Consider the following 13,671-nt stretch of genomic DNA (forward strand, 5'->3'; position numbering starts at 1 on the left):
CACTTTAAAACCTCATGAGACAATTGATATTCCTTTAAATTGAGAAAAATGTTTTGAAGATTGAGATTATTTAATTTGAGCCAGACCAATATATCAGTGATCTAATATTATCAGCCGATGGGGTTGTCACAGATATATTGATATGTTGGCTAGAGCCCGACCTTTTTTGAAGCTGATACCGATATTTGAGAGTTAAAAACAACATATGTGCTAATATTTGTGTTTTAATATAAACATATAAATAATACAATAATATTTTGTTAGTAAGGATGCCTTCAGTTTGTTTTTTTAAAGAAAATGAATGCTAACATCAGCATGCTAACATGCTCACAAAGACAATGCTAACGTGCTGATGTTAAGCAAGTATAATGTTTACCATGTTCACCATTTTAGTTTTACCACGTTACCATGCTAACATTTGCTAATTAGCAAACATAAAGTACAGCTGAGGCTGATGGAAATGTGATTAGTTTTGCAGGTATTTAGAAGATGTCTGCAGTAAGCTAATATTGGTGTGAAAAAAAAAAGTAGTAAACTGCAGCAACATGTTTTGGCAGAATTTTTATGTATATGTAATTATAGTTATTGGCTGATGTTCTCCTCCCCCATTACTAACTTCCTCAAGGGGGTTTGACATTGAAATAAATGAGTTTCATAGAGCTACAGGTGAAAAAACTGCCACCTATAAATATATAACTCCCTCACACAAGAGAGCACTTCAGGTACACCTAACAGTTGTATTGTCACACTGTCAATAGGTTTATGAGTTGCCATCATTCCCATGTGTTATGGACCATAGAAGTTGGATTGTCTGTTGAAGGTGGTTGAACGTAGACAGCTGTTCATGATTAATGATTGATAGCCATTGATAGCAGAATGGGATGTTTGCTTCTGCTGGTAGGATGTTTTGTGAGCTGAAATACTTTTTGACCGTGTGTGTGGGCTCGCGCACATTTGTCCCTGTATCTCATGTTTGTGTTACAGATTTGAAATCAGAACTTCATCTCTAAGTCAAGAGTGTGTTTAAGGATTTAAGAGGCATGTGTGGTTAAGAAGAAAGAGGAAGAGAGAGAGAGAGAGAGAAAGAGAGACAGAGTGCTTTGCTGTGTATGTGTATGTGCCCTTTTGACATGTGTGTATTTGCTTTGATGACGACAGAACTGCAGGTTCGGGCAGGGTGGGTGTGTGACGCGCCGTGTTAGAGGAGTATCCTGAGCTCCCAGCTCTCAGTCATTCACGCAGACTCTCTCTCTCACACACACACACACACACACAAGAGATATAGCTCACCAGTGCCCACACACACAAAGGGAAAGGAGACATCAGCAAGAGATCAGGTGAGACCTGCAACTCTTTCTTATCTAAACGTTTCTGCATTTCGCTACACTATGACATTCTTTTAAGATTAATTATCATGTGTCTATAACTTACTGTATGTAAGAAAGAAAGTCCCAGCTCTCTTGTTTCTTCTTAGGTGGCAGGATGTTAAATTCACTTTTCTCGTTCTTTCAGTCCTGTTTGTCTGATTTTCTCAGTGTTTACCTGCTTGCTGCTCTATCAGTCATTTTGTTTGCTTGGTCTACATTCTCAACATTGTGTCATTAAATCAGAAAAAGTTTATCACTGCACAGAATGTAGTTATCTTAATTACTCTCTGTTTTAGCTGCACCTGTTACAACTAGAGTTTAAGCAAATTTTAGTTGTATCCACTCTCATACACCCAAGTCCTGTAAAAGTCTATAAAAAAACATAGTTTTAATCTATAGGCGCTATCATTCAATGAAACACATAAATGCTTAAGCCTATGACTAATTAAAATGGCATCAAATCATCTAGAGAGGAGAGTGGTATGAATCTTCTCATCTAACTCTCGTTAAGAAAGCCAATAAGCGTATTTTCCAAAATGTGTGTCTAGAGTGCTTTTCTTTCCAATAGGTACCGTAGTTTTTGTTTGCTAAAAAACTAAAAGACCAGAGCGTAAAAATGAATTAGCATAAGGGCAAACTGTAATTGTAAATAGGTTTCTCTTTAATTTGATTGTAGTGAAATGTAGATACTGACAGGAAAGATCAAAAGTGCACTCTAATAGAGCAGTATTTGTGCAGACTTGCTTCTTATGTAAAGTTGGATTGTAAAACAGGGTAAAGGGTAATTATTACTGAATCAAACTATGCTGCTCTGTATTGGTTGAAACCAGGAAGCATTTTTCACTTTTGGCAACAACCCAAAACAACCCAATCAGGGACAGAAGGTGTTTTGCCCTTGAGAATAATGGAAAATAACCTGCTGTGACACTGATGCCCCCTGTCTCTCATAGTTGTCAAAATTGATGCATTTGATCCTATACCCTTTTAACAGTATTGAGAATGAGCCAACAGTTAGGCTGAACTTGGCATTGAGAGATCAATATGAAGTCACTGATTTTGGCTGCTGTACAGCGTCCAACTGGTTAAATCAGTGTCAAAGTCTGAGTGTGCGTGTTTCTCTTTAGTTGTAAAAACATTGTGTCTTTAACTTTGACATTTAGTTATTATCACAACCCTGATAACACTGACGGTGACCTGCAGTGTCAATCACACACTCACACTTATTCGCTCACACATAGTCAAGTTCAAAAATGGACTACTGGCGTATTTTCTCTCCACTTTTATTTCCTTTTTAATTGTTTTAACCTTTCCTGAACTTTGCCTCATTCCCTGGGAGCTACTATGAAATGATTGGGACTGTGTGTGTAAAAGAAGGAGACCCAAAGAGTGAGAGCAGGGTTAGGTAATGGCATTCATTTCTAATCTCTCTTGCCCCCTCTCTTTCAGAGGTAACAAAAAAAGGAGCTGTGAAGTACGAAAATAAAAAGAGTGCAACAGGAGACAGAAAGAGAAAATATGACAATTGGCAAGAACTCCAGGAAAAGCTCTGTGCGGAGCTCAATCCGGGCCCCAAAGTTTCTGGACAAAGCCAATGGCTTCTACGGTCGCCTTGATGAGCCTGAGGCCGCCAGAGAAGGGGAGGAGGTGAGGGGAAAAGAAGTGGAGGAGGGGTGGAACGGGACAGAGGACAGCAACAGACAGGGGGGAGTCGAGAGCAGCCCGAGCCCAAGTGTGGTGCACATTTCTGGGGCAGATGAGAGGGAAGAAGCAGAGATGTTTGACTTCAATGAAGAGATGATGGAAGACGACGGGGAGACTCTCCTCCGGAGGAAACCCAGCCGCCGCAGCAGCAGGTGGAGAAGGAGCTCCAGGAGGAAGCAGAAGGAGGTGAGAGCCGAGGAGGACGCGGCCCAAGATGAGAGGCCCCGCCTGGGCACAGAGAGTCCAGTTGACCCACACGTCTTGGATGACACCAGGGTGATAATCGAGGTAGAGATGGAGAAGCTGAAGAAGATGGGGGAAGAGAATGAGAAGGCAGGAAGCGGCAAGGAGCCCACGCTTGTTCACTTCCCGGTTCGGGAAGAGGCGGACGACCAGGTCCTGATCCGAGACAAGAAGAGAGGGAGAGACGAGGAGGGTGAGGAGGAGAGGAGGATGAGGAGGGAGCAAGAGGAGGGGATGAAGGTGGTGAAGAGGAACACGATGAAGAATTACCGCAAGGTGAGAGAAAATAGACAAAGAAATACAAAGTGACAGCCTTATGTTGTTTCTATCAGCTTTCTGTATCTTACATTTACATAAATTCCATATTCAGTTTCACCCCACCTGGTTAAACTTTAAGCCCTTCAAGGTTACATAACCGAGTCCTCAGAGTTTGTGGAACAGAGGGGTAAAGTTCTTCCACAACATCCTCCACATATTGCACACTGGGCTATTAATCACCATGGAAACTATCATCTTATAATAGACTGCCACCAGGGTCAAGGTACAGCAGCCATTTGTGCATGTCACCAAGTCATTAGGTAACCTCTGATAAGATTTTTCCTTTACGTCACATTTAATGACATGAAAAAACGAAGCTGGAACAGAGGTTTCACTAACAGGCTTTTAGCTGTAAACCGGCCGTAACGTACAACATGTACCTTCACCTGATTCACATGTTCCTAAAGATTTTCTGCTTCTGTTGAAACACATGCACAGAGGTGACATTCCTGTGCCTCCAATATCACGCGATGTGATCAGTGGAATGAAGTAAGGCAGTGTTGACCTGCCTACTAAACCCACACCATTAAAACATTCCACTGCTGTTAACCAGTCAGCTCCACCCTCAGAGTCTGACCTCCTGTTAGACAGAGGACACAGTTTTATGTATAAGGGTGAGTGTAGTATACTTGTATGTTATATTGAAAAATCCTGTTGCTGCTCAATCTCTATAGGGGCTAATAGAATATTCTTGAATGGCATAAAATCACCAGTTACTATAGCAACAGGCTTAGAGCAACAGCAGTTAATATGACTCATATTACAGCTGTCAGACTGTTTTAATTAATAACTCCAGAAAAAACAGCTTTAACTTTCCACTGATTTTTTCCCGGGTGGAATTTAGACAATAAATACAGCTGAGTAGCCTTTTCACAAAATGGTTAACACTTTATTTTACAGGTCTTTAAGTTCCTTGGAAGTTTTCTGGAAACAACTATGCAATTTTGCACCACCTACAGAGACAATAGAGACAGTCAATTTGTATACTTCCAATTATTTCCAATGAACTCCTATTGTAACCTGAAGAGCCTACATGCAAAAATGTGAGCTTCCTCTACAAGGAAGCAAACAGTTCAACATACATGGAGAATCAGGTTTCCAATAATAAATAAATATGAATAAATAGTTTGTTGGGTTTCAACTGATAAGTTCTTTCACGGAAACTGTTGTTGATATATCTCAACAACTATTGGATGGATTGCCATGAAATTTTGCATGGACATTCATGGTTCCCAGCGGATGAATCCTAACAACGTTGGTGATCCCCTGACCTTTCCTCTAGCGCCACCCTGAGGTTGACACTTGTGGTTTTTAGCGAAATATCTCAACAATTGGATTTCATGGATTGCCATGAAATTTGGATGAATTGTAATAATTTAAATGCTAGCATGCTAACATAATTCAATTCAATTTTATTTATATAGCGCCAATTCATAACAGAAGTTATCTCATTGCACTTTTCCTATAGAGCAAAGCTAGACCGTACTCTTTATAAAGTTATTTACAGAGATCCAACAATTCTCACCAAGAGCAAGCACTTGGCGACAGTGGCAAGGAAAAACGTCCATTTAACAGGCAGAAACCTTGAGCAGAACCAGACTTGGAGTGGGCGGCCATCTGCCTGCGACCGGTTGGGTTGAGAGAGAGCAGGAGCACAATGTAAATTAAAATAATAATGTAATGGTAGTGGTAATATAAATATTAATAAAATAATAATTGTAATAACAATGATAGGAATAATAATGATAATAATAATAATTGTAGTAGTGGGTGTTGAGCAGGAACACAATCATAGATCTAACACACTAAACTAAGATGGTTAACATGGTAAACATTATACCTGCTAAACATCAGCATGATAGTATTGTCATTGTGAGCATCTTAGCATGCTGAAGTGTAGCATTTAGCCCAAAGCACCACTGTATAGCCTTACAGAGCTGCTAGCATAACTGTAGACTCTTGTTTTCCCCTTACATTCATTCAGCAGCAGTTCAACACAACATAAACAACTGCTTTCATCTTATCTATGAGTTTAATATCTGTACAAAACTGTAATGATACTGAATGATGGACATTTAAATCTGTAACTTGCTTTCATACCTGAATTATATGTAGCCATCATTTTCAGGTCAACCTTATTGGTATATTTGGGATCATATATGCAGATTGCTTACCTTTATCCTCTTGTTCCCATCAGGCCTTGGACCGAGCCTTTCGTCGCGGCTGGGAGGCCTTCATCACCAACCTCTACAGCATCACGCTCACACCTGAGACATCGTCCTCACCGTCATCTTCTTCACCTTCGTCAAAGCAGAAACATCAACACAACTCTGTATTAGCTGAGTTTCAGTAGAGCTGGAAAGCGACATGGACGATAGAATGAGCCCCTTTCTGATATTTTGTTTGTTTAAATCATGAATATGCAGCATTTCCACTAATACTGAATTGTGATGGCCAATCTTGCCTGTATGACATTTACCATGCCATCAGTGGGGACTTTCATAGTCACATGATGTGTTTGTGTCATGCATAAGGCCTCAGAAACATTAATTATTTATGTTAGTTACTGTCTTAATTACTCATCATAAAGTTCACTGCCTTGTCTCATGATGGTGTACATTTGCACACAGACTGCAGGTATTCAATTTTACATTATGAGCTGGGAGAGCCAGCTGAGGATTTTCCATTCAAGTCAGTCCCACTGACTTGAATGGAAAAGTCCCATCTTTATGTGACTGAGTTCAGCTGCTTTTGGTCCCCTTCTACTATGTTACTCTGTATTTCAGATTTTAAACAGTGACGTGAGAACGTCTTAACATCTTAGCTCCTTACATCCGGTCCACTATTAAGAGCTTGGAGCACAAATAATATCAGCTTCCTTTGGTTTAGCACTATGAAACTACTAAAGCGTTGATGTGTAACAAAAAGGAATGGACATTTTCAACTCTATAGCGATGACTGATTAGTGGACTTTAGTTCTGGAGATATTCACATTTCTGTATGTTAATCAGTGCCATTTATTGTTGTCTGGTGAAGGTTATTTAACCTGAAGGGACAGGACAGGAGAATGTATGCATGTGTGTGCATTTGAGAGAGAGAAATTGAATATTTTTATAGCCTGGTTATAAATCAGCACTAAACACAGTAATAGGACCCACTGTATGTCTTTTGATTGTTACCATTGCAGCTGCACATCACGTTTGTTATACACATTCCCATTTGAAAAGAGAGGTTTTAGGAGCCTAAAACGTCAGTCATTGGGACTGTGAAGAACAAAACAGTATTTAAGAACTAACTATAACTTCAGTATCAACGTGCAACTGGGGACATGAAGACATGATGTAAGTTATTCAGATACAGATACTCAGTGTATTAATGATTGACCCTCATTAAAATGAAAAATGTAATGTTTACAATAGACCTGCTGTAACTTTCTGTTATCCACTATGTATCTGGCTTTTATATTACCTCAAGTGTACTCAGTAATTCTTGCAGACTAGACTGAACAGCTGTATATAGTGATTATCTTTGTTAATTTTTATAAAAACTCATTTTGTATCCTAATCAAAGCTTCTGAGGTCATGAACCATAACAAGAAGCACTTTTCTGAGTAAATAAAGACTTAATATATTTTACTGGTTGTATTTTCATATTGAGTACAGATCTGTCTGGATTTTAATTAGCTTATGCCAGAGTCAGTATTATATGGATGAAACAGATTGAATGAGATGTAAAACACAGCATCACATCATCATGTGAGATCGCCATAGCAACTGTAACCATGACACTACTAGCAGCGTCAAAAAGTGACCAATGAAAATACTAATACAAGATGAAGATTTAGCTTTAACCTGCTGAACTTGTGAATATTGAATATTGTATGTAAATGTATAGTTTTCTAATCTAACTATAAACTAATATTTGAACTCTTACATTTCAACAAAGAATATTTTATCTTCGAATCTTACTCTTACAGTATGGTATATTTACAGATGTTCACTATGGGGCCATCAGCTGATACTGTATATATAGTAAATAGAATAACAGAAAGTAGTAGAAGTATTAGACTGCACATGATACATACCACAACACAGTGGTTCAAAGTTCAGTTTAATTGTCACTTCAACAAAAAACCCCACCTGAGATGAAACTTTGTTTCCACAGGACCAGTCCTATAGGGTCAAAACTTCAGCTAAAGAAACTTGAGGGTAAAGAACAACTTTATTATGAGACCAACATGTTTCGGCTTAGCCTTCATACTACAAGTGAAGTGTGAAATCCCACCTCTGTGTCTACAGGAAGACCAACAAAACACAAAAAGAGCATGTGTAGAGCTGTTTGCAATAAAAGATCTAAGTTTGAATTCAAATAAAGTGCACATGGCAAAAGATAAAATAAGACATAAAGCTATACATACTACTAGGTAGAAATAAAAGTGATCTGAGGTGACTAGCTCTATGTGTGTGTTTGTGTTCATCTTATAAACATATAGGTATATATATACAGTATGTTCATTTTTTCCATGTATTTTTAAAAGAATGAAGAGAACAAGCAACTTAATGACAGGTGATAAAATGTGATTATTTTTGAAAAAGCAGATGTACACAGCAGAAACTTCTGTAAAACTGAAAGAAAAAACATGTGGCTCATATTCTTTTATTATTAAATCATTTTCAGCTTCGCTTATTTTGATACTAATTTCCACAGTTTCATGGTCAATAAATCTTACGTTGGTTCATAGGGAAGAAAATGCTCTTAAGCAGTCTGGTAGTCTGACATATTGTGCACAAGCCATGCACTTTCAGTATCTTTGCTGCCACCTCGTGAAATTGACATATATTGCTTTTTCTTAACGGAAATGACGTAGTAAAAGAAACCCTGTACACTTTCTTCAATTTCGTCTTCAGGTGTAAGCTTCAAGTCTTCGCTCTGCAAGCGGTGAGTTTAGCATATTTCTTTGTGAAGTTTAAATTTTCCAAAGCTAAATGTAGCCCATGGAAAGGTTAGAGTCGGCTTCCTGGTGAAAGTTTGCCGGGTGGGAGGAGTCTTTCGGCGGGAGATAAAAAGGAGTTGGACCGGTTTCTTCTTCCACTTCCTCCTCTCGTCTGGCCGAGGTAAGAGATGTCAGCGCATGCTTAAGGCATTCAACTGCAAACCTTTCCATTATGATAGAAAACATGTAACATTGGGAAACTATTGCTTCAGTATATCTGTTATTGAGTTTAATTGTTTAAGTTATTTACGAGCTCAAGTGGCGTTTTCACTAGCAGCTTGTGTGCAGGGTGTCAATGCAGCACCGACCAGAGCTGGCCACAATCCGTAACCATCCGGCAGTAGAACATATTACTTTCATCTGATTAATTTTGTTAACATATGTATCAACATGGTTCCTAAACGCAGCATGTAGTATTTTGTTGGGAAACATACATTGAATTTAGTATGGAAAAATCTTAAAAATGGCCGCTGCTCGTCTGGTGTGACTACAGTGTCTCTCTATGATGATAATTTCACAGACCTGTACTGAATGACTGTGATTGCATTTAATTATTCTGATGTGAGACACTTAAGTTACATTAATTTTAAGGACTGTGCCGTCCTGCACGTTGCATGAAGTGGTCACGTGTTCGACGGCCAGAGGAGGCTAAGCTGCTAGCTACAGCCTGCTAAAGCAATTTCTACTTAATTTTTCTAGATGGGGAGGAAAGATCCAGAAGCTGCTTGCTGCAAAAGTAAGTTCTATATGCCACGTGGCTCGATTAGTTAGTTTGGCCATGCTTTAGTATCAGATGTATAATAAATTGATGTGACTGGAATAGCATGACATACCGTGCAGCCTCATGCTACAGTGATGTCTCATTTGAACTCTCTCACTGAAACAATCTTGAGGAAACTTCATCTCTCAAAATTCTGAGTAGCATGAAGCTCTTATAACAGAAATGTAAACATCTGGAGTTGCCCTTAAAACCCATTAAATGTTTTTATTTTGCTTGTCTTCAGGTCTAACTTCAGAACATGGCGTAACTCTTTACATAAGGTAAATTTTTATTTATTTTTACCTTCTGTGGTAATTTCAGTAGTTGCTAAGTAACTCCACTGTTACGATCAGCCTTTCATCGGCTCTTCAGGAGCTAAGTGCTGCAGTGATGAATTTCTGAACTCTCTCTTACTGAATCAGCATTTGAAGAAACTACTTTACCAGATTCTGAGTAGCACATGGGTTCTAATGCATTGTAAAACACAAGTCAGGTTGTACTTAACAATCACAATTACACACAGAGACCTGTACGTTTAAAAAAAAAAAAAAAAAAAAAAACTCTTGAGCAGCATGAACTAAAAAACACTGATTTTCTTTGTAGGTTGGTCCGTACTGGCCACTCTCTAAACTCTTCAAAGCAGCTGAGGTGAGTTAAAGATGGATTTATTCAAAGTTTATTCATTAGTGGGGTATAAACATGATGATTACAATTAATGACAAGCATATGCCTGATTCGAGTGATGTCAGCCTTCAATCTGATCACCCTAAATTGAACTAATAGCTAAAGCACAATTCTTGAGCATGTGATTTACATGCTGGTGTTTCTCTGCCAGGTGGGAGTTGGACAAGAAGTTTGAGAGGATGCCACGGGGACGTCTCAACATGTGAGTCTTTACAGGAGTTTGTTGTTTTGATGAGTTGTCAGAAACGCCTTTCCTGCAGTGCATCAAAATGTCATTTCATAAAAGAAATGGCTGAGATTTTGTGAGCAGAAATCTAGAGTTTACAGTTAAACTGAAACTCAAACTACATGTCAGCCTACAATGTAGTTAATTTGGCACGATAACGTTGCCAGTACTTAATAGCAATAAGTGAAGTTCTCGAATGTTAAGGCAAGGCGTTTCTGAATGTTTGAGAGGATGAAATGGGGTAAAACCCATCAAACACCTGGACGGCTAATGTCACATGGCAGTTTGTCACCAAAGCACTGATCAAACATTAGCATCCTATAATGACGCTAAAGGTGGTTGTTTAACTCTAATGAAGTGCCGATCTCTCTTGCAGAGCCTTTTTGAGTAGATACTTGAAGAGGAAGGCACCTGTTGAAATCTCATGGTGAGTTCCCCTCCATACTCAAAGTACATCCAAAGAGTAAAATGTCCATCATGCAGTTCCGATGATGATGATACTTAGCTCACTTTGACCCAATGTGAAACGACAAGAACATCTGAGAAACTGCATTAATTTACAACATTAATTTACAAATCCAGAATTCAAGTGAGAACTGGAAGTACACTAAAAAAAGTGCTAGCTTTTGAATGCTGCAGCATGAGTTAAACTATCATATTCTAAACACTCAGTAGTATGATCTATTAGTATTTAGTTTGGAAGTCAATTTAGACATTTCTTTTGAATAATGTGAAGTAAATAAATCTTCTGTCAACAGATGATGCGTTGGTCACTTCAGCAGCATGCTTGAGATGCTCTAGTTGAAGGTGAGACATGAACAAGTCACTACTACAGTACCAATAGCCCTTATTCCCTGACCTGCTGAAAATGATGAGATATATTTGGAATCTCGTTCGTCTGAACTACTGTTGAGAAATGGAATATCTGACATCAGCGGAGGTCAACAGTTAACGGTATACAACTTGATACTATGTGCTCAGATCTGACAGAATCTGGTCTGTTGCAGGTACATGACGTTGGATGTTTCAGAAGATGCTGCACTCTAACACATTTGCCCAGGTGAGCGAGCCCTTTAGGCATTTACTCTGTGTTAAAGCTCAGTGCAAGCACACAGGCTGAAGAGTCATTGTTGGACTGAATCACATTAGTTTTTTGGTCTGGTTTAAGACGACAAATGTCGTTGTCGAAATGTTTCCTTCATGATGACACCCGCACATGTCTTACGCCTTGTGTCAATGCCAGAACCTGAAAAGGTGAACCCACTGGTGTTACCTTGGCAATAAGGGGAAGACCCGTTGGGGCTACCAACAGTCTGAATGGAGACCAACATGGCTGTACAAAATTTTTGTATAAAATTGAAGATGCTTATTCTCAGCTCTGGCACATAATGGCCAGTGAGAGATGGGTTGATGTTAAATTTGAACTAGGGCTCCATCTTTAGTGGCAGAGCACATAAACTCTCGATATTGTGCCAGACGTGTATTTGGAATAATACTGTTTCTATTGCAGCAAATTGATTATCGTGACTGACAATGACATTTCTGTAGTGATGCACTCCAACAACAACTCCTTTTTGTGCATCCATTAGGGCCAAGCTGCCTATCAAACAGGCTCTCTGGACAAGATGACCTAGGTAAGGATGAGGTTTCCAGGTCCAGTCACAAAGTTCTTCCTGGTACCAATTATTCCTCCATCAGACCTCCTATTAGCCCAAAAAGACAGAACCCTGGAATGAGCTTTCAGGTGTAAAGTGATCTTTGGCACACTGAAAGAAGGTTCTGATGTCTGGATTGTTACCAGGATGACTGGGAGAGAAAGATGCTGACCACATTCCTGAACAGTAATTTTGTGCACTGCCTGGCAGGTGAACTAAATTAATCTGGAATTTTATTTTTTAGTTTGCGATCAGTGCTGAACTGAGAGGGCAAGGAGGTCATCAGGATTTCCCAAGCTTGTCTGAGTTGAGGTAGGTATCTGGTCAGTACAGTCTCCAATGGCAATTAAGCAGAAGTGATGAGTTCCTTATTACCGCCCCAGTCTGAGAATTCATGACTGATTGGTATCCCCTCTGATCACACAGGAATTAAAACTTGTCATTCACACTAGTCAAACTGGATTGACTGACCCTGTTCACTTGTTGCAGGGTTGGTGATGCTGTCCGACTACTGTCAGAAACAACCGCACTGAGACACCTGGGACTGCTGCAGGTAAACTATTATTATTATTATTATTTATTATTATGGCATTGTGGAAATGATGACATGTCTACCCACCCAGTCAAGGTATGTGTGCAACATGCCTTAATCCTCCAGTTGTCTCCCCTCCTGTTGACCCAGTATGGCACTGAGGACCCTGTCTGATCTCCACAGGTGTAAGGTGACCTGCTGGAGTTCTGATGGAGGGGGAGGGCTAGCTGTGAGTGCATGACTGAGATGTGTTCTCTGACCACATCCAAGAAGCAAAATCCTACATTTCCAGCTATCAATGGCACTAAACATTTTTTTTACTTTTATATTTGCTTTTTAGGTCTGACGGCATGAAGTCCTCACACGGTCTTGATCTTGTTCTCACTGTCAGCCCAGCTTGGTGAGTATTTGAATGACTTAGTTTAAATTGTGAGATGTTGAGGTTTCACAATAGGGAGTTTTTTTTTTTTAAATCCCAAATGTCTAAATTCAAGCAGAAGTGATGAGTTTATTATTACCGCCCCAGTCTGAAAATTCATGACTGATTGGTATCCTCTGATTACAAGACTAACCTTAACACTTTACACTTGATAGTGTTTACATTTATTAACTTTTCTTTATGGTCCTTAGAGTCGAGCTGGATCCACTACCTATTTCGGGTGCAATGGTAAGAATTTAAATCAAAATTTTAAAGCTGTATCTAGAAGTGATGAGTTTGTTATTACCGCCCCAGTCTGAAGATTCATGACTGATTGGTATCCCCTCTGATCAAAGCTAGAATGTCTTGTTTAACAATGCTAAGGCCCCCCCACCTATTTCTGAGATGTTGTCATCCTTTTGCAGACTCTGGTGCCATCAGCCATCTCATGCTGCGGACATGCTCAAGATGCCTCAAATTATATCTGAAATGTTTACGTGCTTATGTACAACTTGATTTCCAGTGACAGAACCCAGCACGAATTCATTTCTGCCAATAGCTCATCCTAAATGTTACACACTGGACCAACACTTAATGTATTGCGCTAACTGAGCAACAGGGCTGCTGTGAACTGAACTATTGTAATGGCTGTTTGAAGATTTATGTGCATTTTGAGAACTGGGACAGTGACTGTAAATTGCAAATAAAGGACTTAAGTACAGCTTACTGTATTGCATCAATATCTGGGCTTATGGACTGACTTCAGCACCGAGG

General features: G+C 39.4%; 1 protein-coding gene and 7 non-coding genes across 13 annotated transcripts; all 8 read left to right on the plus strand.

Moving 5' to 3' along the window:
* Nucleotides 1-1,134: 1,134 nt before the first annotated feature.
* Nucleotides 1,135-13,618, plus strand: sb:cb1058 (uncharacterized protein LOC394209 homolog). 6 transcript variants are annotated; one of them, XM_044183276.1, is made up of 17 exons: nt 1,135-1,337; nt 2,814-3,587; nt 5,827-8,743; nt 9,322-9,358; nt 9,627-9,663; nt 9,986-10,030; nt 10,218-10,268; nt 10,669-10,719; nt 11,051-11,099; nt 11,300-11,352; nt 11,882-11,926; nt 12,192-12,259; nt 12,374-12,500; nt 12,663-12,708; nt 12,820-12,879; nt 13,110-13,146; nt 13,323-13,618. In XM_044183276.1, exons 2-3 carry the CDS (start codon nt 2,883-2,885, stop codon nt 5,980-5,982), a joined length of 861 nt encoding a protein of 286 aa, XP_044039211.1. In that variant the 5' UTR covers nt 1,135-1,337; nt 2,814-2,882; the 3' UTR covers nt 5,983-8,743; nt 9,322-9,358; nt 9,627-9,663; nt 9,986-10,030; nt 10,218-10,268; nt 10,669-10,719; nt 11,051-11,099; nt 11,300-11,352; nt 11,882-11,926; nt 12,192-12,259; nt 12,374-12,500; nt 12,663-12,708; nt 12,820-12,879; nt 13,110-13,146; nt 13,323-13,618. The 6 variants fall into 6 exon arrangements, with proteins under 6 accessions (XP_044039211.1, XP_044039206.1, XP_044039208.1 ...); XM_044183271.1 differs by having other exon boundaries at nt 12,437-12,500; XM_044183273.1 differs by lacking the exon at nt 12,663-12,708.
* LOC122870820 lies at nt 9,765-9,840 on the plus strand. The gene has a single exon (XR_006376704.1). It is a non-coding gene; the product is annotated as a small nucleolar RNA SNORD26 (small nucleolar RNA).
* LOC122870819 lies at nt 10,776-10,840 on the plus strand. The gene has a single exon (XR_006376703.1). It is a non-coding gene; the product is annotated as a small nucleolar RNA SNORD29 (small nucleolar RNA).
* LOC122870821 lies at nt 11,157-11,226 on the plus strand. Its single transcript, XR_006376705.1, has one exon. It is a non-coding gene; the product is annotated as a small nucleolar RNA SNORD30 (small nucleolar RNA).
* LOC122870826 lies at nt 11,488-11,614 on the plus strand. The gene has a single exon (XR_006376710.1). It is a non-coding gene; the product is annotated as a small nucleolar RNA SNORD22 (small nucleolar RNA).
* LOC122870825 lies at nt 12,297-12,366 on the plus strand. Its single transcript, XR_006376709.1, has one exon. It is a non-coding gene; the product is annotated as a small nucleolar RNA SNORD31 (small nucleolar RNA).
* On the plus strand, nt 12,972-13,042 carry LOC122870822. Its single transcript, XR_006376706.1, has one exon. It is a non-coding gene; the product is annotated as a small nucleolar RNA SNORD31 (small nucleolar RNA).
* Nucleotides 13,179-13,253, plus strand: LOC122870824. The gene has a single exon (XR_006376708.1). It is a non-coding gene; the product is annotated as a small nucleolar RNA SNORD31 (small nucleolar RNA).
* Nucleotides 13,619-13,671: the final 53 nt, after the last annotated feature.

Source organism: Siniperca chuatsi, linkage group LG22 (genome assembly GCF_020085105.1).
Source record: "Siniperca chuatsi isolate FFG_IHB_CAS linkage group LG22, ASM2008510v1, whole genome shotgun sequence".
Lineage (NCBI taxonomy): Eukaryota > Metazoa > Chordata > Actinopteri > Centrarchiformes > Sinipercidae > Siniperca > Siniperca chuatsi.